This window comes from Hypanus sabinus, chromosome 28, assembly GCF_030144855.1.
Source record: "Hypanus sabinus isolate sHypSab1 chromosome 28, sHypSab1.hap1, whole genome shotgun sequence".
Classification (NCBI taxonomy): domain Eukaryota; kingdom Metazoa; phylum Chordata; class Chondrichthyes; order Myliobatiformes; family Dasyatidae; genus Hypanus; species Hypanus sabinus.
The window spans coordinates 25,973,604-26,000,972 of NC_082733.1; the positions used below are offsets into that span (position 1 = coordinate 25,973,604).

Sequence of the window (27,369 nt, forward strand, 5' to 3'; positions counted from 1 at the left end):
AAAGGAGTCATCTTTCTGTCATGGTGTTTTGAATTTTCCTACATATACTTTACTTGGGTATATAATTCGAAATAGCCCTTAAGATGAATTGTAGCTTTAGTTCAAAATGACCAAACCTGGCATAAGACTTCCACTTCTATTTCCATCTTTATCCATGATTTTGTTTTTTTAAGCTATCTGGTCTCACGAGCTAGAATCCCAAAGTGAGCCCAGTTTCTATAGAGCCAGAAAACAAATTATAACAGGAAGTTTGTGTGTTAGGAACCATCAGTAGAGGGGAATGGACAAAAGGAGTTTCAGGTTGTGACCTTTCACCTGGACTGAAAGAGGAGAGGGGAGATAGCCAGTATAAAGAGGTGAGGGGAAGGGAGGGAGCAAGAGCTCAAAAGTGATAGGTAGATCCAAGTGAGAAGGAGTGACAGATTAAGGAGGGAAGAGTGGTCATTGCAAGAGGCTGGAGTTGATAGCTCCCGATCTCCATTGTTGCTTCTTATCTCTTAGGGTCTTTTGTAATTTCTATTCGTTCTTCATCCATTTGCCTATCACTCCTCCTCCCCTGGATCCACTGATTTCTCAATAGCTCTTGGTTCACGCCTTCTCCTCACCTCCCACTTCCCCTCTCCTCTTCCAGTCCAGATGAAGGGTCACAACCTGAAACGTGGGCTGTCCATTTCCCTCCACAGATGCTGCTCGATCTGCTGAGATCTCCAGTAGCTTGTCTTTTGCTCCGGGTTCCAGCATCTGCAGTCCTTGGTGTCTCCAATTTACACAGGGCTCTGCCACTTACTTCCTTTCCTGAGCTATGAGTTGCCCACCTAATTCGCCACAGTGTGTTGCCTTCCCCTGTCCTCTTTTACTTTAAATTTACAAAGTCCCTTCACGGTCTTCCTTGTACTTTACAAATTCCTTTCTTTGTAATCCCCAGCTGTGACTAAGGACCACTGCAGTACTGGGGCTAAATACCCCCCACCCATTGAGTTGACGTTTTGTCCCAAGACCCTTCACCATTGCGCACAGAGCCATTAACCAATCTTATTTCATCTCTCCCACCTTTTAAAAACTGAACCCTTCAGCCAAACCTTGATTACTCTCCCTGATTTGGGTAAGATATGCTCTTTTATCTGATGGCCCTGGTGTTTGGGTCAATGAAGCTAAACACTTTTGCCTTGAATAATCGATTGCTGTGCCATCTCCAGAGAATAAAAACTTCTCTGAGTGTATATAAAAAGAAAGAGTCAGAAGTGTCCCAGTGAGACCAAGTGAAATGTTCCTCGTCTCAGTACTTGACAACCTGTTTTATTTTGTCTAACTTGGAGTAATCTCATAGAGTCATAACGAAATACAGCACAGAAACAGACCCTTCAGCCCATCTAGTCCATGGCAGAAACCATTTAAACTGCCTGTTTCCAATGACCTGCACCAGGGACCATAGCCCCCCCATATCCCAACTATTCATGTAGCTATCCAAACTGCTCTTAAATGTTGAAGTCGAGCTCGCATGGACCGCTTGTGCGGATGTCTCATTCCACACTCTCATGACCCTCTGAGTGAAGAGGATTCAGATTCACTTTATTGTCATTTAGAAACCACAAATTCAATGCAGTTAAAAAATGAGGCAACGTTCCTCCAGAATGATATCACAAAAGCATATGACAAAAAAGACTACACCGGAAAATCCACATAACTTTTGGCAATCCCCAATCCAGAGTCCGGAGAGGCTGCTGCGTATTAATATCGCGCTACCGTCTTAGTGTGTTCCCCGGAAAGGAGCTCCAAATCCACCAGACAAACAAGACCAAAAACTAAAGCTACAAGACCTGCACAAAACCACATAGTTACAGCATATAGTTACAACAGTGCAAACAATAGCATAATTGATAAAAAACAGACTATGGGCACAGTAAAAATAGTCCTAAGATGTTAAAGGACTATAAATTCAAAAGAAATCACCACACAGTTTCCACAAGTCCCCAGGGTCCTGACAGACTCGCCATCCCACACCGGCGGCAGAAGGGAGTACCCCCGCTATGGACTTCCACGGCGCCGCCCGACTCAGCCTCGCAGATGCAGCACACACCGAAAGCGACCTGACCGCAGCGGACTCCGAGTCCGTCGAACCTCCGAGCCAACGACCATCCCCTCCAGCACAGCTTCTCCGAGCACCATCCTCTGCCAAGCACATTAAGATGGCCCCGCCAATGGCCATCGGCAACACGACCCCGAGGACTGGGGGCCTGTTCTTCCCAGCAGAGTCCCAGACCAAACAGCAGTAGCAGCAGCAACGAGGAAGGTCTTCCTGGAGATTTCCAGATGTTTCTCCGTGATCCCACATCCGTTTTCAATCGATTATGATTGCGCACGGCACCCCACTTCACAAATAACAGATAATCAGCTCCGGAGTGGCCGCTGCAAGCTGCGTCGCACCGCCATCTTGGATAATCCCCTCATATTCCCCTTAAACTACTCACCTTTCACTCTTAAGCCATGAGCTTTGGTTGGAGTACCACCCAGCCTCAGTGGGGAAAAACCTGTTTGCGTTTACCCTATCTATACCCCTCATTTACTCGAGTAAAACCCACGGTGAATAGATGTGATTCAGTGGTAGTGCAAGTAATGGACAAAGATGTGGTACAAGTGTTGCTATGTGAATAAGATTAGGTAGCTATGTGTCTGCTCCACATAAAAATATAGTTGAACAGCATTTAAAATATGTGTACTCTTAGACCAGGTATTGCTCTTTACTGGAATATCAAATTTTAAAGCATTTCTTTTCTTTTTTTCTAGTTAGAAGAACCTTTGCTGAAAAATATAGGATGGATATAAGGAATGTACAGAACTAAGAAAAAAAGATGCTGGCATTTAGTTGAATGCCGTGCAGCATCAGCAGAGTTTAATTTGTGTACAGGGATTCTTCCTAACGTTTCTGATCTTTGCAAGGCCTGCTGGAGTTGCTGCCTCACAGCCCCAGAAACCCTGGTTCAGCCCTGAGCTTGGGTGCCCTCTGTGAGCAGTTTGCATCTTCTCCCTTTGAATACAGGCTTCCAGTTTCTTCCATAGACGTTGAGTTTGGCAGGTTAATCGATCACCGTGCACTCCCCTTTCCGTGTGGGCGAGTGGCAGAATCTGGCGGGGAGGGAGGGAGTGCAGAGTTGTTGATAAGGATGTGAAGAGACCAGAGTTGTTAGGATTAGTGAAAATGGGTGCTTGACATTCAGCATGGACGTGGGACCCGTTTCTGGACTCTATATCTTTTTAACTCTGGCTGAGGTAGAGGATTAACAGTAAGTGAGGATAGTGTCCACATGCACTTATCCTTTGCGCAAGCTGCCTTCTGACATACTTTTCCATCTGCCTGCCTGTTACAGCTCAGGGCTCCACCCTGTCTGCTCCAAGCCCCGAGGTGCCTCTGATTTCCTGTTAATTAGAGTAAAGTTCTAAAAGCAACCTATTATCTCACCTGGTGCTCTTCCCATCCCAAATGATGCAGAGAAAGCAACTGACCTGATTTCATTCTTGTGGGTTATAGCTGGGGGGAAAAAAATGGCAGCTTTTCTAAGCGAGGAAGGGTATAAATTGACTTGGGAGCCAGTTCATGTTTGTACTTTATTCAGACTGAAGAGGTGCAGAATATGCTGTCTCACTGCTTTGAGTAAAGCCTATTCATTCAGTTTAGCAGTAACAAGCTCCCGGTGGGTATCCTATAAGAGTTCAGTGCTGTTACAGGAATCAACAGACTCCAGGCAGTGTTTCGGCAGATGTTCCAGCCAATCCCCGGAGAAGTGTGGCATCTGTCATGAGAACCCAGCACAACGGCTCCCTGTAGAGCAGGCGGAAGCTTGCTTGTCTTATTACCATCACTTGTGTGAAGTAGCCACTTCAACTAGAGAATTAAAAAGGGCCTAGTTTCTATGATTATTTCTATGCATCTATTTTTTGTAACTTGTTTTTTAAAAAAAACAAATGCAAGCAATTGAAATGGAGGATTATTCATTCAGTCATTGTCCACACAGCACTGTGCCAGTAGACCATTTCCAACAACTCCCTCCTCTCCAAAGTACTAAGTAATTGTTTAACAGAACATAAATGACCACTCGACTCCCTTCAGTTCGAGGCTGTACTCCCCAACTCCCATTGCTGTCCTCAGAAAGGTCAGATCAACATCACAAATGGTATTCAGGCCTTGGCCCAAAGTGTTGACTATTCCCCTCCATGGCCTAACCTACTGAGTTCCTCCAGATATTTTGTGTGCGTTATTCTGCAAGACTGTCAAGTTGGTTAATCATAACTCTTTCCTGCATTCTTTGATGTAATTGCCTACACCATAACTGCTTTAATCAGTCAGGTGCATAGGATTGCCTCACCTCCTTATCTATCCGGTGTCAACAGAACACCTGGCAAGGGCTTCTGAACTTGTATCCACTCTGTTATCTCAAATCTATCCTTAACATCCTCATCTTCTAAAGCCCATCACCCCTACTGGGGCACAGGCTGCCAACAACAGCTTGCCAGAGTCCTCTGCCTTGGACCAGTCTTTCAAGTTGCCCCCAGGTGTTGCCCATCTTTGAAGATCCCTCCTCTCGTTTTTAGAGCTTCCATTGGCATTTCTTTTGCCCTGGGTTTTGATGGGGGGGGGGGGAGGGCGGTTGATAGGCTCATGCCCAACCCTCCACCTTTCAAAGCTGGGCTCGGGACTCTCCATGGCAGAGTTTATCCTTAATATGAGAACTAAAAATGGGAATAGGTCATGTCTACTCCACCATCCATTTAGAATGTGGCGGTTTTTTCTTTATCTCAGAGTGACTTTGCTGCACTAATTGCATGTTCATTTATTTCCTGACAGTTTAAAAACCAATCAGTCTCAAGTGTGCTCAGCAACTGAGCCTTCACAGCTAACATGAGTAGTGAACTCCACAGATGCTCCACTGTCAGCTTGGGGACATTTCCTCTCAACTCCGGCTATCTGGCTAACCTCTTATTAGGAGATGGCCAGCCCTGGTTTTAGATTTTAAAAAAAGCGCTGGGAAAAATCAACTCCATATCTACCCTGTCAAACCCCATAACAATCTTGTACATTTCAGTAGAGATCACATTTAATTCTCCTAAATGCAAGAGAGCATGGTCCCGTTGTGCTTAATCTCCCCTCATACAATAAACCCACCAGTCCCGGGACCAATACTGAAGGCTTTGCTCCACTCCCTGCTCTTCTGGTCCTGTTCCTCATCCGCCTTGGCTTGGCCTTGGATCGTCACCTGAACTCAGGTGAAGCACATTGGAACTTCCCACTACGTAAGGGAGACTTAACAAGATAACCTGCTGTTGCTGTCAAAAGAGTTACCTTTAAAGCCATTTTCCAAGCGCAGTAAACAATGGAGTGTACTCTTGGAATTTCTCAGTTCATTTCCTCCTGAGCTCAAGCTCTCATTGAGAATTCCAGATTTTGGTGAGTACTGGTGGGGGTGGGGCTACTTGGTGATGGAGAACGTCACTGCTGCCTGATCCTGTTCCTCTTGACAGCGCTTCTCCAGCCATAGCTGCAATCCAGGCTGAGTTTGCCCCCTCTTTCATTTTAGTTCAGGGGCAGAGATCATGTCTATGAATAAAGCCTTTACCAGGATCATGTATTTTGCTCAGCCCTTGTGCCAACCTTTCAGCCTACTTCACATCAATCTAATTCTTCACTCCCGTAAAGCCCATAACCCTCATTTTTCTTTTATCCTTGTGGCTGAATAAGAGTTTCTTAAATGTCCTTAATGTGTCAGCCTCTGTTACTCACCCCAGCAGAATATTTGAGGTACTTACTACTCTGTGTTTTTAAAAAAAAAACTACCTCTGACATCTCTCCTCAACTTTCCTCCAACTGCCTTTAAAAAATCGTCCCTGATATTAGCCATTGGCGCCTTGGGAAAAGGTGCTGGCATGGTCCTTTTGTTATCTACTATGGTGACCGAACATTCAGGTGGCATTGACACCCTTCTCCCTCCTAATGCTGTTTTCCAGCTGTCCTGCTTCGCCGCCTATGGTGTCAGAAGCCGGTTGTGCAAAGCTCAAGGTGAACCATGGACTCTAAATGCAATCACAATCAGGTTGAATGCTACTGGCATATGTCACGATGTCTGTTGTATTATATTGCAAAAAATTATAAATTACAGAAAGAATTTTGTAAAATTAGCTAAGTGGTGCAAAACAAGAGAAGTTGAAGGTATTGACTATCATCTTGAATGTTACAATAGAAATGAAGATTTGGAGGATGTAATCGTTGACAGCAGTCCATTATCTACTGTCGGTGTCTGGGCTGATTTTGTTCAATTACAAAAGTACAAGGCAGCATACGCTGGATGAACTCCTAGGAAGTAATACGTAGATTTGTAGTACTGTACTGGTATTGACAGGGTGCCACAGTAGCACAGCAGTTAGCTCAGTGCTACTACAGGACATAGTTTGGAGTTCAATTCTGATATTAATTGACAGGAGTCTGTAGAATCTTCCATCTCCCTCTCTGTGCAATGTGTAGGTTTTCTAGGGGTGTCATAAAAGATGTACTGTAGCGGTGTGCTACACGCAGCGCTAAAATTACGACACGGAGTCGGTAACTGCAGTCGAAGGAAAAAACTTTATTCGAAAACTTCAGCCTCACTTTTAAGCCTCCCTCAACCAGCCCCCCATGGCGCAGAGGCTCCAAAGCTCTGTGCTCGCAAACCCCCGTAGGCTATCTAATTGTGAGTCGGTTCGGATGCGCCAGGAAATGGGTCGCCACATAACCCCCCCACCCCCAGAACCGGCGATACACCCCCCAATGTCCACAGTCTGGGCCAGAACCTGCTTGGGAGGTCGGCCTCTGCGCCGAGGCACCGGAAACTCGGCCGGTTGCGCCAGGTCCACATGGGCCGGTTTGAGGCGGTCCACCGTGAAAATCTCCTCTTTCCCCCCAACGTCCAGCACGAACGTGGACCCGTTGTTCCGGAGCACCATAAACGGCCCCTCGTATGGCCGCTGCAGCGGCGGCCGATGCCCGCCCCTTCGTACAAACACAAACTTACAGTTCTGTAGGTCTTTGGGTACGCAGGTCGGGTGCCGCCCGTGCTGTGAAGTGGGTATGGGGGCCAGGTTACCGAGCTTCTCGCGTAGTCTGCCCAGGACTGCTGCGGGTCCTTCCTCTTGCCCCCTTGGGGCTGGTAGGAACTCCCCGGGGACGACCAGGGGCGCGCCGTATACCAACTCGGCCGACGAGGCGTGCAGGTCATCCTTGGGCGCTGTGCGGATGCCGAGTAGGACCCAGGGAAGCTCGTCCGCCCAGTTGGCTCCTCGCAGGCGGGCCATGAGGGCCGACTTCAGGTGACGGTGGAAATGCTCCACTAGCCCGTTCGACTGTGGGTGGTAGGCAGTTGTGTGGTGCAGCTGAGTCCCCAAAAGGCTGGCCATAGCTGACCACAGGCTGGAGGTGAACTGGGCGCCTCTGTCGGAGGTAATGTGGGCTGGTACATCAAAGCGAGATATCCAGGTGGCGATCAGGGCTCGGGTGCAAGATTCGGAGGTGGTGTCGGTGAGCGGGACCGCCTCTGGCCATCTTGTGAACCGGTCCACGATAGTCAGGAGGTGCCGCGCTCTGCGCAGCACTGGCAGGGGGCCCACGATATCCACATGAATGTGGTCGAAACGCCGGTGGGCGGGATGGAACTGCTGCGGTGGGGCTTTGGTGTGCCTCTGCACCTTGGCCGTCTGGCAGTGCATGCACGTTTTGGCCCATTCACTGACCTGTTTGCGGAGTCCGTGCCAAACGAACCTGCTGGAAACCATCCGGACAGTTGTCCGGATGGAGGGATGCGCCAAGTTATGAATGGAGTCGAAAACGCGGCGCCGCCATGCTGTCGGGACGACTGGACGGGGCTGGCCGGTGGCGACGTCAGAGAGTAGGGTCCTCTCACCTGGGCCTACGGGGAGGTCCTGGAGCTGCAAACCGGAGACTGCGGTTCTGTAACTCGGAATCTCCTCATCCGCCTGCTGCACCTCTGCCAGTGCCTCAAAGTCTACCCCTTGGGAAAGGGCATGAACGGTAGGGCGCGAGAGCGCATCCGCCACGACGTTGTCCTTACCCGAGACGTGCCGGACATCCGTCGTGTATTCAGAGATGTAGGACAGGTGGCGTTGCTGGCGGGACGACCAGGGGTCGGACGCTTTCGTAAACGCAAAGGTAAGCGGCTTGTGGTCCGTGAACGCGGTGAAGGGCCGACCTTCTAGGAAGTACCTGAAATGCCAGATTGCCAGGTAAAGCGCCAACAGTTCCCGGTCGAAAGCACTGTACTTAAGCTCGGGTGGTCGCAGGTGTTTGCTGAAAAACGCCAGGAGTTGCCAGCGACCTGCGATGAGTTGCTCCAGCACCCCACCGACTGCCGTGTTTGATGCGTCCACTGTGAGGGCGGTAGGGGCGTCCATTCTGGGATGTACTAGCATTGCGGCGTCCACAAAGCTTCCTTCGTTTGAACGAAAGCGGCGGCGGACTCCCAGGTAATGTCCTTGCTCGGACTCGACATCAGGGCGAACAGGGGGCGCATGATCCGGGCAGCGACGGTAGAAATTGACCATACCTACGAATTCCTGAAGGCCTTTGATCGTGGTGGGTCGGGGAAAGAGGCGGACCGCATCTACCTTAGCGGGCAGAGGGGTTGCCCCGTCTTTAGTAATCCTGTGGCCCAGGAAGTCAATGGTATCGAGTCCGAACTGGCATTTGGCGGGGTTGATTGTAAGACCGTACTCACTCAGTCGGGCGCAGAGTTGACGGAGGTGGGACAGATGCTCCTGACGACTGCCGCTGGCTATGAGGACGTCATCCAAATAGATGAACGCGAAGTCCAGGTCCTGTCCCACCGCGTCCATTAACCGTTGGAACATCTGTGCGGCATTCTTCAGGCCGAACGGCATGCGGAGGAACTCGAAAAGGCCGAAAGGGGTGATGAGAGCCGTTTTGGGGACGTCGTCAGGATGCATCGGGATTTGATGGTACCCTTGGACGAGGTCTACCTTGGAGAAGATCCGTGCGCCGTGCAGGTTTGCTGCAAAGTCCTGAATGTGCGGCACAGGGTAGCGGTCCGGTGTGGTAGCCTCGTTCAGCCTGCGGTAGTCGCCGCACGGTCTCCAGCCCCCCGTCGCTTTGGGCACCATGTGCAGGGGGGAGGCCCATGGGCTGTCGGACTGCCGGATGATCCCCAATTCCTCCATCCTCTGGAACTCCTCCTTCGCCAGCCGGAGCTTGTCCGGGGGAAGCCGCCGAGCGCGGGCGCGGAGGGGTGGTCCCTGGGTCGGGATGTGGTGCTGTACGCCGTGCCTGGGCATGGACGCTGTGAACTGCGGTGCCAGAACCGATGGGAACTCCGCCAGGACCCTGGTGAAGTCGTTGTCGGACAGCGTGATGGAGCCGAGGTGAGGGGCTGGCAACTGGGCTGCACCCAGGGAGAACGTCTGAAAGGTCTCGGCGTGTACCAGTCTCTTCCTGGGCAGGTCGACCAGTAGGCTGTGAGCCCGCAAAAAATCCGCACCCAGAAGCGGTTGGGCTACGGCGGCCAGTGTGAAGTCCCAAGTGAACTGGCTGGAGCCGAACTGTAGCTGCACCTGACGGGTGCCATAGGTCCTTACTGTGCTGCCATTCACGGCCCTCAGGGGGGGGACCCGGTGCCCTGCTGCGGGTGTCGTAACTCGTCGGAGGTAAAACGCTGATCTCAGCCCCAGTATCGACCAAAAACCGACGTTCCGACCTTCTATCCCACACATACAGGAGGCTGTCCCGATGGCCAGCTGCCGTAGCCATCAGCGGCGGCTGGCCCTGGCATTTCCCGGGAACTCGCAGGGCAGGCAACAACGGCGGGCTTCTGCACCCCACCGCTGGTGGTAGAAGCACCAGTGTTCATTGGGCCGGGGGTTGGCGGGCTCTGCGGCCGGGCCTGGACTGGTTTGCTGCCGGGAGCGTGGCTGGGAGATCTGTGCGATGGACGCCCCGCTCACCTTTTTGGCGTTCCACAGCAAGTCCGCCCGGGCTGCCACCTTCCGGGGGTCACTGAAATCCGCGTCGGACAGCAGCAGGCGTATGTCCTCGGGCAGCTGCTCCAGGAATGCCTGCTCAAACATGAGGCATGTGTGTCCGTCGGCCAAAGACAACATCTCATTCATTAGAGCCGATGGAGGTCTGTCGCCCAAGCCATCCAGGTGCAGTAAACGGGCAGCCCGCTCGCGCCGTGAGAGTCCGAAAGTCCTGAGGAGCAGGACTTTGAATTCCGTGTACTTGCCGTCTGCCGGGGGCGACTGTACGAACTCCGCGACCTGGGCCGCTGTGTCCTGGTCGAGGGAGCTCACCACGTAGTAGTAGCGGGTGTCTTCTGAGGTGATCTGGCGAACGTGGAATTGGGCTTCGGCTTGCTGGAACCATAGGTCCGGGCGCTGTGTCCAGAAACCCGGCAGTTTCAACAAAACCGCATGAACAGAGGCGGCGTCGGTCATTTCTGGTCCAAAAATCGTTTGGACCATCGGGGTCACCAATTGTAGCGGTGTGCTACACGCAGCGCTAAAATTACGACACGGAGTCGGTAACTGCAGTCGAAGGAAAAAACTTTATTCGAAAACTTCAGCCTCACTTTTAAGCCTCCCTCAACCGGCCCCCCATGGCACAGAGGCTCCAAAGCTCTGTGCTCGCAAACCCCCGTAGGCTATCTAATTGTGAGTCGGTTCGGATGCGCCAGGAAATGGGTCGCCACAGTACCAGTTAGTAGGTTAATTAGTCATTGTAAATTGTCCCATGATTAAGTTTGGGATAAATTGTGGGTTGGACTTGAGCTATTATTAATATAAAAGAGGGTACTGAAAGACTTTTTTTCAAATTGTTGGGCTTTTATTATTTAAAGAAATTTATTATTTCACACACGCACAGAGCTGCTGCCATGCCTTCTTTGTAATTGTATCATCATGTTGGACCCATGATAGAACTTCAGGGATGTGAAACTGTTCACTTTTTCCACTGCTGACCCTTCGAGGAAGACTGGTGTGTATTCCTAGACTTCCCTTTCCTGAAGGCCACAATCAATTCCATGGTCTTACTGACGTTGAGTGAAAAAGCGACACCACTCAACCAGCTGATCTTCCTCACCCCGTCACCATCTGCAATTCTGCCAACAACTGTTGTATCATCGACAAGTTTACAGGTGGCATTTGAGCTGTGCCTGGCCACACAGTTGTGGGGGCAGGGAGAGTAGGGCAGTGCACTAAGCACTCATCTTTGAGGTGTGCCAGTCTTGACTGGGAGTGCCAAGGCTATATTGCTTAATCTGTCTGTCTGTGGTCTCCCAGTGAGGAAATCAAGGATCCATTTGCAGGTGGAGGTACAGAGGCCCAGGTTTTAGAGCTTGTTAGCTGCCTGGCATAGATACTACTTTTGTCCAGGTGATAAGGGGCCAAGTGGAGAGCCAGTAAGATTGCATCTGTTACAGAGCTATTGTGGCAATAGGCTAATTGTAGCGGTTCCAGGTGCTTACTTAGGCAGGAGTTGATTCTAGTCTTGGCCAAGCTCTCAAAACACTTCATCACAGTAGGTGCAAGTGAAACTGGGAGATAGTTATTGAGGCAGCTTGCCCTGTTCTTCTTGGGCACTGGAAGGATTGTCGCCCTTTTGAAGGAACTGCAACAGTGAGAGATTAAAGGGTCACCAGATGCTCCTTCCAGTTCAGTTAGCACAGACTGTCAGGGCCTAGCATCTTGCAAGGGTTCACCCTCATGAAAGATGTCCTGACATCGGCCTCCAAGGCAGAGATTATAGTGTCACCAGATGCTGGACCGCTGCTGGCTCTCCTTCCTTGAATTACTGAGCTGACTCCCCCGCCCTGGGAAGGGAAGAGGCCTTCCACAAGTGAAACAGCTTTATTAGTTAGATAGAGCTCTTAAAGATAGCGGAGTCAAGGGATATGGGGAGAAGGCAGAAACGGGGTACTGATTGTGGATGATCAGCCATGATAACATGGAATGGTGGTGCTAGCTCAAAGGGCCAAACGGCCTACTCCTGCACCAATTGTCTATTGTCTATTGTGTTTGTTTTAGAGATACAGCACAGTAACAGGTCCTGCTGGCCCAACAAGCCTGCACCGCCCAATTAAACCCATGTGGCCAATTAACCTCCTTATCTGTACGTCTATCGAACGTGAGAAGAATCTTGGAGGAAACTCATGCGGTCAAGTGGAGAATGTACGAACTTCTTATGGACAGCAGCGGAATTGAACTGGGGTTGCTGGCGCTGTAAAGGCATGACTCTAACCACTATGCTACTGTGCCACCTAAATGAACGTGGGGAACAGCACATTCATTAACCTGCCACACACTGACCGGTGGACGTGGCTGTACATTCACTGATATAAACTTTTGGCTGCTGCTCTATACAACGTCAAGTGCGGAGCAGACTCGATGGGCTGAACGGCCGACTTCTCCTTTGTCTTATGGAAATGTTTGAGAGCAGAACAGGGGAAGAGCAGCTGGTGCGATGGAGGGAGTGTTTTGCCACGCGCCTGTGTGAAGCAGTTTCAGCAGGCTGTGGACAGTGTGATACAGATTTACACTGCTCTGTCTCTCTCTGCGGGTCTTGGCTGGATTGTGTCAGAGCTGGAAGCAACGCAGAATAGGGAGGCAGCCTGAATGTTTGTGCACGGACGGAGGCATAGTCCCAGTGAGGGTGTGTTTGCGTGCCATGTTGCAGACTTGTACAGCTCTGTTAATTAAAAGTAACAATGTTAAACTCCTGGGTGCTTTACTTTCACCACTAATGACCAAGATCTTTCTACTACAGAGTTACACTGGAACATGTTTTTCCATTCTTGGAACATGGGACTGTTGGCATATGGATTCGCCTCTTGCCAGTCTCTACTTGCGTTAAGATGTGAACCTTCTCATGAGGCGCTGTAGATAGTGTATTCCAGAAGCAGTGACGGGACCTCCAGGGCTTTATCCCAGCAACCAGGGAGGATAAAGCAGGTACCTGTAGAAATCTAAAAGGCAAACTACTACCAGCAATGCAAACTTGGACTGAGAAAATGCTGGATATGGATGTTTTTGCCAGCGTTGGGGAATTAAGAACTGGAGAACTGGTTTAAAGGTGAGGGAAGATTTACGAGCAAGTGTAACTGTTGCACTCAGAGGGTAGTATGCATATGGAATGAGCTGCTAGAAGGAGTGGTTGACAGGGGTACATTAACAACACGTAAAAGGAACGTGGACCGGTGCACGGATGAGAAAGATTAGACTTTAGAGGGAATAGGAGCAAAATGTGAAGAGATTATGCGGGCTTCTTGGTTGGCATGGATAAACTGGGCCAGCGAGCCCGGTTCTGTTCTGTGCTGTGTGACTCTAGTAACTAGATGATTCAATGTAGCTGATGCACGAAAGGCAAACATGATTTGCATATCCTCCTCAGGTCTCTTAATTTGTCAGTGGTTGCAAAAGCTTCCATCTGTTTACTATGCCAGCCACTAGGGCAGGGGTTCCCAACTGAGGGTCCACAGACCCCTTGCTCAATGGAATTGGTCCATGGCATATAAGAGGTTGAGGCCCCCTGCTGTAGGGCAACAATGATGACTCGTTTCCATTGTAGCTCATTGAATTCTGAGGTGACTGATGAGACCAGCGTGGGAGTTACAAACCCTGCCATAGGTGGGGCAAGAAATGGCTGATGGGACATGTACCGGGCTTCTGTGCACTTCAGACAAAGATTAGGGGATCCTTGGCGCCACCTTGGACATCCCTTCTCCCCACGGTGCCATCCTGAGATGGGGAGCCCCTCACATTGGTGGGATGTTGCAGTTTTTCCAAGAAGGATTTGAGAACCTGCTTGAATCGTTTCCTTTGACCGGCTGGCAATCTCTTACTGTGAAGGAGCTCTGAATAGAGACGGGCAAGTGAAATGCTGTCACCTCTCCTGTGGAGTGTAATCGGAACTATATTGCTGAGGATGTGACGCAGAGACTGGCAAGCTGAATTTGGAGGGCTTTGGGGAGACAGTGTTGCTGGCATTTCTCTGGTACCTTGCGGCACTGTAGATTGCCTGTGTCCCAGAAGCATGGACCAGGATCACCCATGAGTCCACAGGTCCACATGGGGACGCACACACACAAATATGCTATATCAGTGTATGTTCAAGTCAAATGGTTAGTTACAGTGTTGTGTTCATAGATCTATATCTATGTGGGAAATTTCTTCTTTTCAGCAAAATGTATTGCAGTGAGAAACAATGTTAGTTGCACAGGTGTACCAGGGAGAGTGTTCTAACTAGTTGCGTCACCATGTGGTATGGAGGGGCCACTGAACAGGATCAAAAAATACTGCAGAGGGCAGGAAACTCAGCCAGTTCCTTCCTGGGCACTAGCCTCCCCACCAATGAGGATACTTTCAAAAGATGATGCCTCTACATTGCAGCATCTATTATTGAGGGCCTCCATCACCCAGGACATGCCTTCTGCACATCGATCTTCGGAGAGGAGGGACAGGAGCCTGAAAATTCACACTCAAAGTTCGAAGAATAGTTCTTCCGCTCTGCAATCAAATCCCGAAAACAAAACACAAAACACATTACCGCTCTATTTTTGTTAACTTTTTTGCACAACGTATTTAATTTTTAATATGTTTCTTATTGTAATTTAAAATACATTTTTATACATTTCAAAAATGCTGCGAAGTAACAAATTTCACAACCTATGTCAGTCATAATAAAACTGATTTTGTTTCTGATTCTGACACTTCTGTGGTAACGAATTGCTGATGTTCTAGTAATTCACAGAACTTTTGTGTGCCAACAGTGTTCACTCCAAAATTTTGGTTACAGTCCCCTTTCCCAGGATTCTGGATATGATCCCGTGTGGATTTATCCTGTCAGTTAAATCTGCATACTGCGAAGGGTAAGCTGAAGCAGAAATAGGTCACTGTTGAGGCAATTCCTGTGTGATATGAATTCTTGCACAGTCAGCTATGCACCTTTAGAACAATGAGGAGGGTGTCCCTTGCAATGACCTCCAAGATCCTTCCCACTGATGAAAAGGGAAACTCTGATCCCTTTAGCAATCTGTGGAGGGTATGTGGGTAATTCTGAAGGGTATTTAGCAATCTGCTGAAAATTGCCACTCTCTGTTTCATTTGGTGTCTCTTTGTGGAATAGATTCCTCTATATTTGGTAAAGGGTTTTTTGTATGTTTGTCCTTATTATACAAGAGAAAGAAGAGTCTAAACACCAGGAGGTATCGATGACTACTGAAAGGATTTGTGTTATCTTGTTAAAACCAGACCCATGAATATGTGCTGACGGGTCTTACTTCTGTTTTTAGGATGGAAAGGTTATTGTGTGGGATGCTTTCACCACTAACAAGGTAAGTAGCGTATAACATTAAAATAACAACATTGTTGGTGTGTTTTGCCTGAGGATTAACAGTTTCTGAAAATGATCCAACTTTGGTCGAGCCATGGGGAGAGGAGATCCCCGGTTCCATTAGGTGATTGTCATTAGATTGATAGCCGGGTCACGCTGGGCCATCCAGGAAGAGGAATATATTTATCCACACATGGATCACATACCCTCTCTCTGTCTCCCTCTTTATCTTTCTCTCTTTTTCTCTCTCCTTTCCCCTCTCCTTCAATTTCTCTTCCTTCCCATTCCCTCCCTCCCTGCCCTCATGTTCCCTCTCTCTACATCCTCCCCTCACCCCCTCCCCTCTCTATCCTCCCTGCCCTTCCCTCCCCCATTTCCTTCCTCCTCTTCTCACCCTCATGTACCCTCCACCTCCTCCCCTCAGCACTACACCTCATTTCTTCCCTTCTCCTCCCCCTCTCCTCCCCCTCTCCTCCCCCTCTCCTCCCCCCAGTCTGTTACCCTGTCACTCACTCTTTCAGTTACTCTCTCTCTCTCACTCTCACGCACTCTCTCACACTCTCTCTCTCTCTGTCTCTCTCACACAGACACCATGCACACTTCACATACAACATTCCATACACACATGAAGTTTTATTGGTTATGCCTTTGAAAAGAAGCATAAGTCAACGTTAAGCAAGTAACAACCTGTGCCTACAATTGGCTTTTATGGAATAGTGTCCGTAAGTGCATTTGAGAGGATGGCACTTATCAGATTAGCCACTATTGATAGGGGTTATTTGGTCAGAGGTGTGTCTGGACTCAGCACACACAGTCACTGCCATGGTAGTCCTCAGCGTCCGTTCGAGGGCAAAGCAGGGCAAAAGTTGCAGAAGTACTCTTCCTGCTATTGAACTGACTCAGTGTAATACATACCAGGTGGCTTGGGAAATTTCTGTGTCCATATCTTAGTTTGTCTGTTAAAATTAATCAGAAGTCCAGGCCATATTATGTAAACTTCCTGGGTTCAATCCACACCAAGATCGTTTCTGGACTGCTTCATTGTCAGCAACTAGATTGTGTTGGTTCATGAGTGTATTTGTGTTTGCAGGAACATGCGGTGACCATGCCCTGTACCTGGGTGATGGCGTGTGCTTATGCTCCATCTGGCTGTGCTATTGCATGTGGGTGAGTACAGTGACACTGGTCATCTTTATCTGTAACACTTAATTTCTGTTTCCCTTTCGCAATGAGCAGTAAGTCCACATCCTGTTCTTGGGAAATCATTTTTAGTAAAAGCCCAGCGGGAGTTCAGAAACACAAGCTTATGGATTTCCCTCCTTCCCACATCCTTTCCCCACCCTGTTCGGTGCAGCCACTGTCCTTTTCGCTTTAAACAACCGCACCACAGGAGCAGACCTCCAGTCCTCCAGCATCACATCTACAGCCAAAGACAATTAGGAAAATGCGGTGAAAGCCTGTGGACATGCCTCTACTGCCCCAACAAGGCCACAGTCAGGCTGAAGGGGGCAACACCTCATATTTTGTCTGGGTAGCCTCCAACCTGATGGCATGAACTTGGATTTCTCTAACCTCTACCCTCTCCCTTCTCTCTTTTTCCATGGTCCACTCTCCTTTCCTGTCAGATTCCTTCTTCTTCATCCCTTCTTCCACCTGCTCCCTCCCAACTTCTAACTTAATTCCCCTGCCCCATCCACCTACCTTCCTTCCCCCTCATCTGGTTTCACCGATCACCTGCCAGCTTGTGCTCCTTCCTCTCTCCTCCCCACTCCACCTTATTCTGTCTTCTTCCCCCTTCCTGCCATGTCCTGACGAAGGGTCTCAGCTGAAATGTTCATTGTTTTCTCCCCTCCGTTGACGCTGCCTGACTTGCTGTGTTCCTCTAGTATCTTGTGCATGTTGCCCAAATGGTTCATTCTCTTCTTGTAACTTTCAGATGAGTGTAAAGGCGACCCATGGTCCTGTTAGTGTATTTGTTCCTCTGCATTCCCATCATCTGCAGAATCTCCTGTGGTTATACTTCCACCCTTGCTCCTTTTAAAAGCCTGTGCTGCCAAAGTGTGCAAGCAAATGTGTGTGCAGCTAAAGCAGAGTAAAGTAGAGGCAATTTTGATCAAAGTGTAAAACTCCACTGGGACCAGTTTTCAAATATGCCACCCAGATCTAGTCACCCAATCTACTTTCCATGTGACGTTACCCTCTGGTCCTCCTAGCCAGCCATTACCTTTAGCTTGCTTCACTGTTCCGGGTGTCAAGGTAACCGGCCTGCAGGTTGTTGTATTTACATCTTCACCCGGTACCAGGAGATTCACTTGGGCCTGACTCATCCATGCCAACCAAGATTCCCATCCAAGCTGGACCCATTTGGCCACATTAGGCCTATTTCCCTATAAATTTAACTGCTTATCATTGATGCACCCTGACTTGCTGAGTTCCTCCAGCAGTTCTTTGTTTGTCGTTCAACACCCTTCTAAATTTTTATCCACACTCTTGCAAACTTACTCATACCTTTCCTTTAGGTAGGTGACTTACAACTGCAAAAGGTACTTGGACTGGTATGTGGATAAATAGATACATTTGTTCTATTCACATATCACTCCAAGTAACTTTTCCAGTTGTATGTATCAATAAGTTTGAAAGAGCGTGGAGGAAATTTACGAGGATTTATTGTGATACAGTGAGGAATAGGGCTTTCTGGCTCTTGGAGCCATGTCGCCCAGCAACCCATGATTGAACCCTAGCGCAATTACAGGATAAATTACAATGACCAATTAACCTTCCAACCAGTACATCTTTGGAAGGTGGGAGGAAACCAGAGCACCTGGAGAAAACCCACGTGGTCACGGGGAGAACCGTGACCCTTACAGGCAGCGGCTGGATGTTGAGCAATGCACAGAAAAATGCTGGAGGAACACAGTGAACCAGGGAGCATCTATGGTGGGGCATAAAGAGTCAATGCTTCAGCCCAAGAGCTTTCATCAGGACTGAGAAGAAAGGGTGCAGACGCCAGAATAAGAAGGTCAGAGAGGGAAAGGACTATAAGCTGATAGATGATAGGTGAAATGAGGTGAGAGGGAAGGTGAGCAAGTGGGAATGAAGTAAGAAGGTGGGAAGTGATAGGTGGAAGAGATAAAAAACGGAAGAAGAAGGAATCTGATGGGAGAAGACAGTGGACCATGGCAGAAAGGAGATTTAGAACAGAGGTTGCCAGGACTCGCTGATCTGAGTTATAGGGAAAAGGTAAATCGGTTAGCAAATTTTCCTTAGAATAAAGGATGGAGCTCTTATAGATTAAACAAAATAATGGAGGGGGAATAGATAGGGTGAATGCATGTAGGTCTTTTCACCTCAGGTTGGTTGAGACTAGAACTAGCGTTCATAGGTTTTGTGTGAAAGGTGAAAAACCTCAGAGGAACCAGGGGCAACTTCTTCACTCGGAGGGTAGTGTAATTGTGGAACGTCCTGCCAGCAGAAATGGTGGATGCAGGTTCATTTAAAAGAAATTTGATAGGTACGTGCAAGGGAGAGGTTTAAAGGGCAATGACCCAGGTGCAGATAGATGGGACTAGCTGAAGATCAGGCTAGCATCAACTAGATGGGCTGATGGGCCTGTTTCTTTGTTGTAGTGCTCCATGACTCTAAATATTGTTATTGTACCTGCCTCAACCACTTCCTCTAGCTGCTCATTCCATTTATACACTTCACCCTGTGAGAAGAATCTACTCCTCTGGTTCCTTTTAAGCCCCTTTTCAGTAGCTATTGATTTCCCTTCTTTGGGACAAACATTGTGTGCGTTCAGCATATCTATGCCCCTCATTAACATGCAGCTCACTGGAAAATTGTAGTGCTGGTATATGCAAATTCGGGAGCGGAAGTAAGGCATTAATGTTCCAGGCTTGGGAGTTGACCTGCATTTAATATGCGAGGTCCTTAATATGCAATCTCTTTTTCTACGTTTAACACATCCAGCCCTTCACATGCAATTCCCTTGCCGAATGGCCTGACTTCATTTGAGTGGTGCCAAGTGTGTGCTTGCGGAGTTTAAGAAGATCATTCATAGGAAAGCAACCCTAATTGGACAGTTCTGGTTCTGTCCTATGTAGGTTAATGCAAATTGAAGTCAGTCATCTGCAGTGGCATCAAAGATCCCTTCCCGCTTGCTTTAGAGGGGCGGGAGAATGGGATGAAAAGAGAGAGATCCAACTGAAGAGCTAGCACTGCATTGTTCTGATGGGCTGAGTGTCCTCGATGCTCTCATTTCCATGTCTCCAGAAAACTTTAAAAGCGTTGCATCCTGGAATTCTCTTTAACATTTCCAGGGGCTTGGACAACAAGTGCTCTGTGTATCCGCTGACCTTTGATAAAAATGAGTCCTTGGCGGCCAAAAAGAAGTCCGTTGCGATGCACACGAACTACCTGTCTGCTTGCAGCTTCACTAATTCTGACATGCAGGTAAGACTCCACTTCAAACGAGAGTAATGCTTCCCCAAGGCACACTGCAAAGCTGGGGATTTGTAAACGGAAGCAGAAAATGCAGGGGAAACTCAGCAAGTCAGGAAGGAGCTGCGGTTTCACGTTGACCAGATTTGAGGGCCGTGGACTTGTTTCTCTCCTCGGATGCCGACTGACCTGCTGAGTAATTCGAGCATCTTCTGTTCTTGTTAATTGTAGAGCCTGGGAATCTCTATCCAGTCAAGCATACAGCACCTCCAGTTCCAGAGCTGGGGAGAAAGGCAGCGGGAAATAAAAGTCAAGATCAAGGAAAGGGTCTTGGGTCCATTGAGAATCAGAATTCCACCATAATATTTTTCCTAATGCCCAATCCAGCCTCTTCAGAACATCCAGATATTTGGATATTTCTGCCTTTAGGAGATCCTTTCCACCCATTGAGACTCTGGATAAAGAAATTCTTTGGTGTTTTAAAAGTATTCCCTCATATCAATAGACAATAGGTGCAGAAGTAGACCATTCGGCCCTTCGAGCCTGCACTGCCATTCTGAGATCATGGCTGATCATCTACTATCAATACCCAGTTCCTGCTTTGTCCCCATATCCCTTGATTCCCCTATCCATAATATACCTATCTAGCTCCTTCTTGAAAGCATCCAGAGAATTGGCCTCCACTGCCTTCTGCGGCAGTGCATTCCAGACCTCCACAACTCTCTGGGAGAAGAAGTTTTTCCTTAACTCTGTCCTTATTCTTAAACCATGTCCTCTGATACTGGACTCTGGGAGAGTCCAGTACCAGCCGTACTTTCCTGCTTTGTTCAGAAGAAGTACCCAAGGTTTTATCTGTCCGCAGGAGAGATGCAAAGGCCCCACAGTTCATTCCGAGCAGCCTCGTAACAGAGGGCTCTCTGATCCATGGCCTTCCCCGGGGCACGGGCAGAGATGGACATCAAGCGCAGCTGGAAGACCATCAGCTCGGTGAAAGGTGCCCTTTGGTCTGCCTGAAACTTGTTGGGCTGCCAGAACATCGAGGTGTCCGTGGGGCAATGCTGCCAAGAGGCATTTTTCGAGCTGCTGGAGGGATGTGCTGAAACTTGGTGCAGCCACTGCGAGGGCTGTGTGGGGACGGACCGCAGTATAGGGTTCTTCCACTACTGGACAGACAGGGGCCGGGTTGGGTGAGGAAGCCCCTCAATTATCGTGGTAGTCGATCACCCTGGGGGGTGGGGGGGCCACATGAGTGACAGCAGTGCTGTAGGCTTGAGAAATGAAATAGAACATGACTTAACTCATTGACTCTGAATACAAGAATGGAAAGGTATTGCATGGGTTTACTCTAGTAAATAATTTTTGTGATTGTGGATAAAGTTTATTTCGGTATTTCAAAAAATATTCAAGTATCATGCGCTCCTGAATGTATTTTCTGACCCACCTCTGTGCCACCAAGTCTTACTGCTTCCCGAGTTTGCTGCTGCTGTTCCTGTATGTTTAGTAGGATTGGCTTTGCTATCCCAGTCACTAACAGATCAGAAATGAAGGAGTCCGATGCAAACTGCAGGACAGTCATGCTCAGCTTGGGCTTGGCCCCTCCCATTTTGAAGCTACTGCTCTCTGAATACCCCCTGCTTCTCACAGAGGCATATGAGGCCATGGGGCTGTACGTTCATTCATTCAGACACAGTTCCGGCCCTTTGAACCGCGATGCCCAGCGACCCCTGATTTAACCTTAGCTTAAGCACAGGACAATTGACAATGACCAATTAGCCTGCCAACCAGTACACCTTTGAACTGTGGGAAGAAACCCACGCAGTCGCGGGGAGAACATACAAACTCCATGCACACAGCGCCGGGAATATACAACGTGGAGATAGGTCCTTCAGCCCAGTGAATCCTTGCTGGCTATCAAGCAGCCATTTACTCTAATTGCACACGAGATTCCATTTTATTCTCTCCACCTTCCCACCTGTTCCACCCCAACACACTGGGGACAATTTGCAGCAACTGATTAAGCTACCAACCGCAACAACTTTGGGATGTGTGTGACAAAGGACTGGAGCATGGGGGGGGGGGGGGGTGGCGGTGGGGGAGCATGGAGACTGTGCAAAATCCTTACAGATAGAATCCAAAGTTAGCATAGGGAACCTGCGTCACTGAGTAAGGCAGTAGCTCTATTCTCTGCACTGCTATGTCCTTCATACGCAGCATAAAAGCCTTTCAAAACTTCGGTTCAATACTCTCATCATTTGCTAGTCCTGTCTTGAACTGATCTTAGCTGAGTGGCTTGGGCAGTTTTTTTGCCGTTGAAACCTGTGCTGGCTGATCACCCCTGAGAATTGTTGTTTTTGGTATACTGAGCCTATGTTTCATTGAGAACTCCACTGTGTTTCTAGAAATGCGTTTAAGACAGTCTTGCAGAAAGCCCAGGTGCCCAGTGTTTCTGCTTTCGATGTAGCCAGCACAACTTGAGCTTCCTCTCTGCCTCAGGGTAATCACCAGCTGGCTTAACATTTGCAGAAGAAGGAGGTATTCAAAAGATTCATTTTGCTGTCATTCACCCTCCCAATCATAATTATACACTCCAGGGATTATATTTCAAATATATTTACCCGACTCACCTCAATCCCCCTTAAGCCATAAGATCGTAAGACACAGGAGCAGAATTAGGCCATTCAGCCCATCGAGTCTGTTCCACCATTTCATCATGGCTGATCCTGGATCCCACTTAACCCCTTTTGTTTAATTCAGAAATGGTTGCCAGGAGAGGCAGGTTTCAGTGGTGTGACAGGCCACGTGGCAGGTTTGTGTGAGGCTCTCTGAGCAGTAAACTCCACCAGGCACCGTGAAGTGTGATCTGACAATCTTTGTGCACCCTGTGAAAACCAGATGGCACGTTAGGTCATTCCTGCCATTGTGGGGGAAGGGCTGGCTTGCGGATTTTGATCAGGTCGAGGGATGAGATTGTGGGTCTGGAGTAGGGAGAGGATAGAACAGGGATTCAGTGGAGACAAGGCTGATCCTGAGAAGACTGGACCAGGATTGTATGGTTGTTTGGAATGAGGACTGAGTGGGAGGGATGAGTAAAGATGGGTTGGAAAGGTGGACATAGACAATAAACTGGGCTACTGGGTGGAATCAAACACTTATAACAAACCTTAAATATGAACCTACTTTAAACAATGGATGCCACAGACTTGCTGTCTTTGCACCAGGGAACGTCAAGCCCTTTTGAACCACTAGGGCTTGCTTCAGCGTTTAAAGTTCTGCTTTTTGTTTACACAGGACAATTTTATTTTGCAAGTGACATTAGAGGGTGTATTGTATGTAGTTCGACGTTGATGTGCAATCCGAGACACTGTTCACAGTGCAGTGTTGGGTACACGGAGAACCTGGAACAAAATTCTGGATGGGTACCTTTGGTACTCTGTGTCTACCATTGTACCAATTAGGTTTTTGATAACTCTCCTGACATTGCAAACAAGAATACTGCACTGCATAGTAGAATTTGTAAGGTGAGCTGTTATAATCCCTTTTGGCAGGAGATAGAAGTAGATAGAGTAGTAGTAGTAGAAGGAGATAGAGTATTTTATAAACATGAGATTATGCAGATACTGGAAATCCATAGAAACTCAGCAAAACTCAGCAAGTCGGTCAATATCTAAGGAGAGGAATACAGCTGATATTTCAGCCCGAGAGGAAGGGAGGAGAATAGTAAATAAGAAGGTTGGGGGAGGAGAATGTGATCGGTCAGGGCAGGCAAAGGAGACGGTGGCAGGTTGGGTGTATGAAGTGAGAAGCTGGGAGGTGATAGGTGGAAAAGGTAAAGGGCTGAAGAAGAAGGAATCTGATAGGAGAGAAGAGTGGACCATGGGAGAAAGGGAAGGAGGAGGGGCACCATAGGGAGGTGAGGGGCTCTAGAGAGAGATGAGGAGAAGAGACAAGGTAAGAGGGCAACCAGAACAGGAGAGAAGGAGGGCAGGGAAGAAACTACCAGAAGTTGGAGAAATTGATATTCATGCTGCCAGGTTTTAAAACCTGCTTGTTCCACCTTTCAGAATGTAGGGTTCCCTTCCACTCACCTGTTGAAGTGAATTCAGTAGACATTTTTGCTCAAGTTCTTCTGTTCCTTTCCCTTTAAGCAATTAGTCCAGGTCACGTGTTAGTGCAGGAATGGCCATGGAATGCTGGTTTTAGGTGTGAAAGCGCACCTTGCAATCTGGGCTAGGCCACCAGTAGTTTCCATGCCTCAGCAGAGTCCATTCACATGCTAATTGCCAGACCACACTTTGGGAACCCACCCCTAGCAAGCGCATCAATAAGAACACTGTGACAGCATCGAGACTGACGTATCTGAACTGACTCGCTGTTCCCTCTAAGCTGTGCAGGTTCACGGCCGCGCTGTGACGGAGATGCTCCTGCGCACGTAGCTGTTGTTGCCAAGCAGTTGGAACTTCCTTTTGTATAATGTTTTATTAAAGTGCTGCACAGTTTCCAGGCCACGTAAAACTTCCCTGCTCAGGGCAATGGTTGGTCTGCTCAGCTGTAAAAATAATTGCTTGGGTGCCTCATTGATACTGTGGACTGGAGGTGGTTTACAACAGACTGGCCAATACTTACAACTCCAAAAATTATAGGTTGTCTGGGCATTGCCATTTTTGTGGAAACTTCCTGATCAGACTCCATCGCACTTCCCTCAACACAACATCAATCACATTCCAAAGTGTCTTTCATTGTCACGGGATGCCCAGAAGCCATGAATGATGCTGTATGAATTCAGGATTTTGAAGCCTTTTTCCTTTTGTGTGACTCCTTCTGTCAGTGGCGGTATCTGATCTAAATTGCTCCCACCGGATTTTCCTGGTGTGCCTCTGATCAGGAGAAACAGCCCAAAATGGAGAAGGGCAATCAAATAAATATCAAATGTGTTCTGTTCATGTGTCTTTAACTGTTTCAGAAGGTGGTGTTTGATGAGGGGAACTCACTTCTCTGAAGAGTGAGGGGTAATTGACAGGTTTCATAGATATTTGCAGCTTTTGCAAAATAAGCCTGTATCTGTGCATTTACGTGTAACAAATATAATGGCCATCAAATTCCATCATGCAGAGTGTTAACTGGGTACCATTGATTGATTATGAAGTTCATTTGTGGTTTGCCATATGAATAATATGTTCACACACAAAGAAAATTTAGCATTGATGTAGAAAGGAATGTGATACATTATTGCTGCTGCTTTCTTGGCACCGACACCAGCAAAATGAACTGTTGTGTTCTCAAGGAAAAAGCAGATGGAAGGAAATGTCCTTGGGCAAGAGCTCAAGGGCTAATCCTTCCTTGAGCAGCTTCTGATATGTTCAGCACTGAAGGAGATTTTTCCACGGGACCGGTTGCCTCAAACGTATGAGGTGAGGTCTTCTGGTAGTGCTAGGGAAAAATACTGACCTTTCTGATGATTCCACTTTGTGTCTATCTCCACGATGCCCAGCTGTTTGGGACCATTCTCCCATCATTCTCAATGAAAGGTGAAAATAACCTAGGTAAGGCCCTCTAGTTGGTAGTGGTTGCCCGTAACAACAAGCACTTTGAGAACTCTTGGCATGGCGGATATCCTGCATAGAAGTTTCAAACATACATCACGTAGCTTTTGACATCAGTGTGGTGCACCTGTTGTGCACAAGTGTATTACACACACAGATAAAACCATGATAAAACTTCAGAGTTTGTATTTCTTGTGTAACTGTGTGTACAGTGCTGCTAGAAAGTTTGTGACCCCTGTTGAATTTTCTCTATTTCTGTATAAGTATGATCTAAAATGTGATCCGATCTTCATGTAAGTCCTAAACTTTAATAAAGAGAACCCAATTAAATTAATAACACTAAACATTATACTTGTCCATTTATCTATTGAGGAAAACAATCTAATATTACCTGTACTTGTTGGAAAAAGTATATGAACCTCTGGAGTAATGCCTTCTACAGAAGCAATTTGGAGTCAGATGCTCCAATCAATGAGATGAGGTTGGAGGTGTGGGTTGTAGAGGTGACCTGCCCTATAAAAAAAAGATACATAATGCCAAGTTACTGACAGAGTCTGTTCTTCTCAAGAAAGATCTGTTTATGTGCACCATACCTTGATCAAAACAACTTTCAGAGGACCTTGGAAGAAGAGTTGTAGAAATGCATGAAGCTGGAAAAGGCAACTTTAGCATTTCTAAAGACCTGAGTGTTCCTCAGTTCACAATAAGAGAAATTGTCTACAAATGGAGGACTGTTGCTATTCTCCCTTGGAGACGGCATCCTGCAAAGATCACACCAAGAGCACAACGTGCAATGCTGAAGGAGGTGAAAAGAATCCAAGTGCAACAGCAAAGGACCTGCAGGAATCTCTAGAACTTGCTAAAGTCCCTGTTCATGTGTCCACTATAAGAAAAACCACTGAACAAGAATGGTGTTCCTGGAAGGTCACCATTGAGGAAACCACTGCTCTCCAAAAAAAAACATTGCTGCTTGTCTCAAGTTTGCAAAAGACCACCTTCTGGGACCATGTTCTGTGCACAGATGAGACAAAAGTTGAACTTTTTGGCAGAAATGCACATCGCTAACTTTGGAGTAAAAAGGCACTTGCACACCAACAGCAAACCCTCATCCAATTGTGTAGAATGGTGGAATGAGCACGATGGTTTGGGGATACTTTTCTGTCTTTGAGCCTGGGCAGCTTGTAATCATTGAGGAAACAATAAACTCAAAATTGTATGAAGACATTTTACAGAACATCAGGGTAGCAGTCCATCACTTGAAGCTTAATAGAAGTTGGATAATGCAACAGGATAATGATCTGAAAGACCAGAGTGAATCAACAACGGAATGGTTTAAATGAAGAAAATCTGTGTTTTGGAATGGTTGAGTCAGAGTCCTGACCTAAATCCTGTAGAAATGTTGTGGAAAGACCTGGGGAAGCTGTTCAGGCAAGGGAACCCACCAACATCTCAAAGCCGAAGCAGTTTTGTAAGGGGGAATAGCCTAAAATTTGTCCAAGTCGATGTGCAGGACTGATCAACAGTTACCGGAAACATTTGGTTGAAGCTTCACAAAAAAGCTGGATGAACTCAGCAGGTCAGGCAGCATCCGTTGAAAGAAGCAGTCAACGTTTTGGGTCGAGACCCTTTGTCAGGACCTGCTGAGTTCATCCAGCTTTTTTGTATGTCTTGATTTGACCACAGCATCTGTAGTGCACTTTGTGTTTGATTGAAGCTATTGCTGGTCACAGCAGTTACAGAAAGCAAAGATTCACGTACTTTTTCCAACAAATACATGTAATATTGGATCATTTTTCTCAATAAGTAAATAAATGAGCAAGTATTTTTTGTGATATTTATTTAATTGAGTTCTCTATCTAATTTTAGGGCTTACATGATGATCTGATCACATTTTAGGTTATATTTATGCAGAAATAGAATAATTATACAAAGTTCACAAACCTTCAAGCACCACTGTAGGATCTAAAAATTACAGCTGTCTGTGCATACGAAAATTGCTGCCCACAGTCCTAG

General features: G+C 47.6%; 1 protein-coding gene across 1 annotated transcript in view; it reads left to right on the forward strand.

Annotated features, from left to right (window-relative positions):
• The window catches only part of LOC132382508 (guanine nucleotide-binding protein subunit beta-5), an 85,725-nt gene that overhangs the window by 15,210 nt on the left and 43,146 nt on the right, over positions 1-27,369 (forward strand). The window contains exons 5-7 of the mRNA XM_059952777.1: positions 15,336-15,377; positions 16,467-16,543; positions 19,696-19,828. Coding sequence (XP_059808760.1) covers positions 15,336-15,377; positions 16,467-16,543; positions 19,696-19,828 — 252 coding nt within the window. The remainder of the gene's footprint in view (positions 1-15,335; positions 15,378-16,466; positions 16,544-19,695; positions 19,829-27,369) is intronic.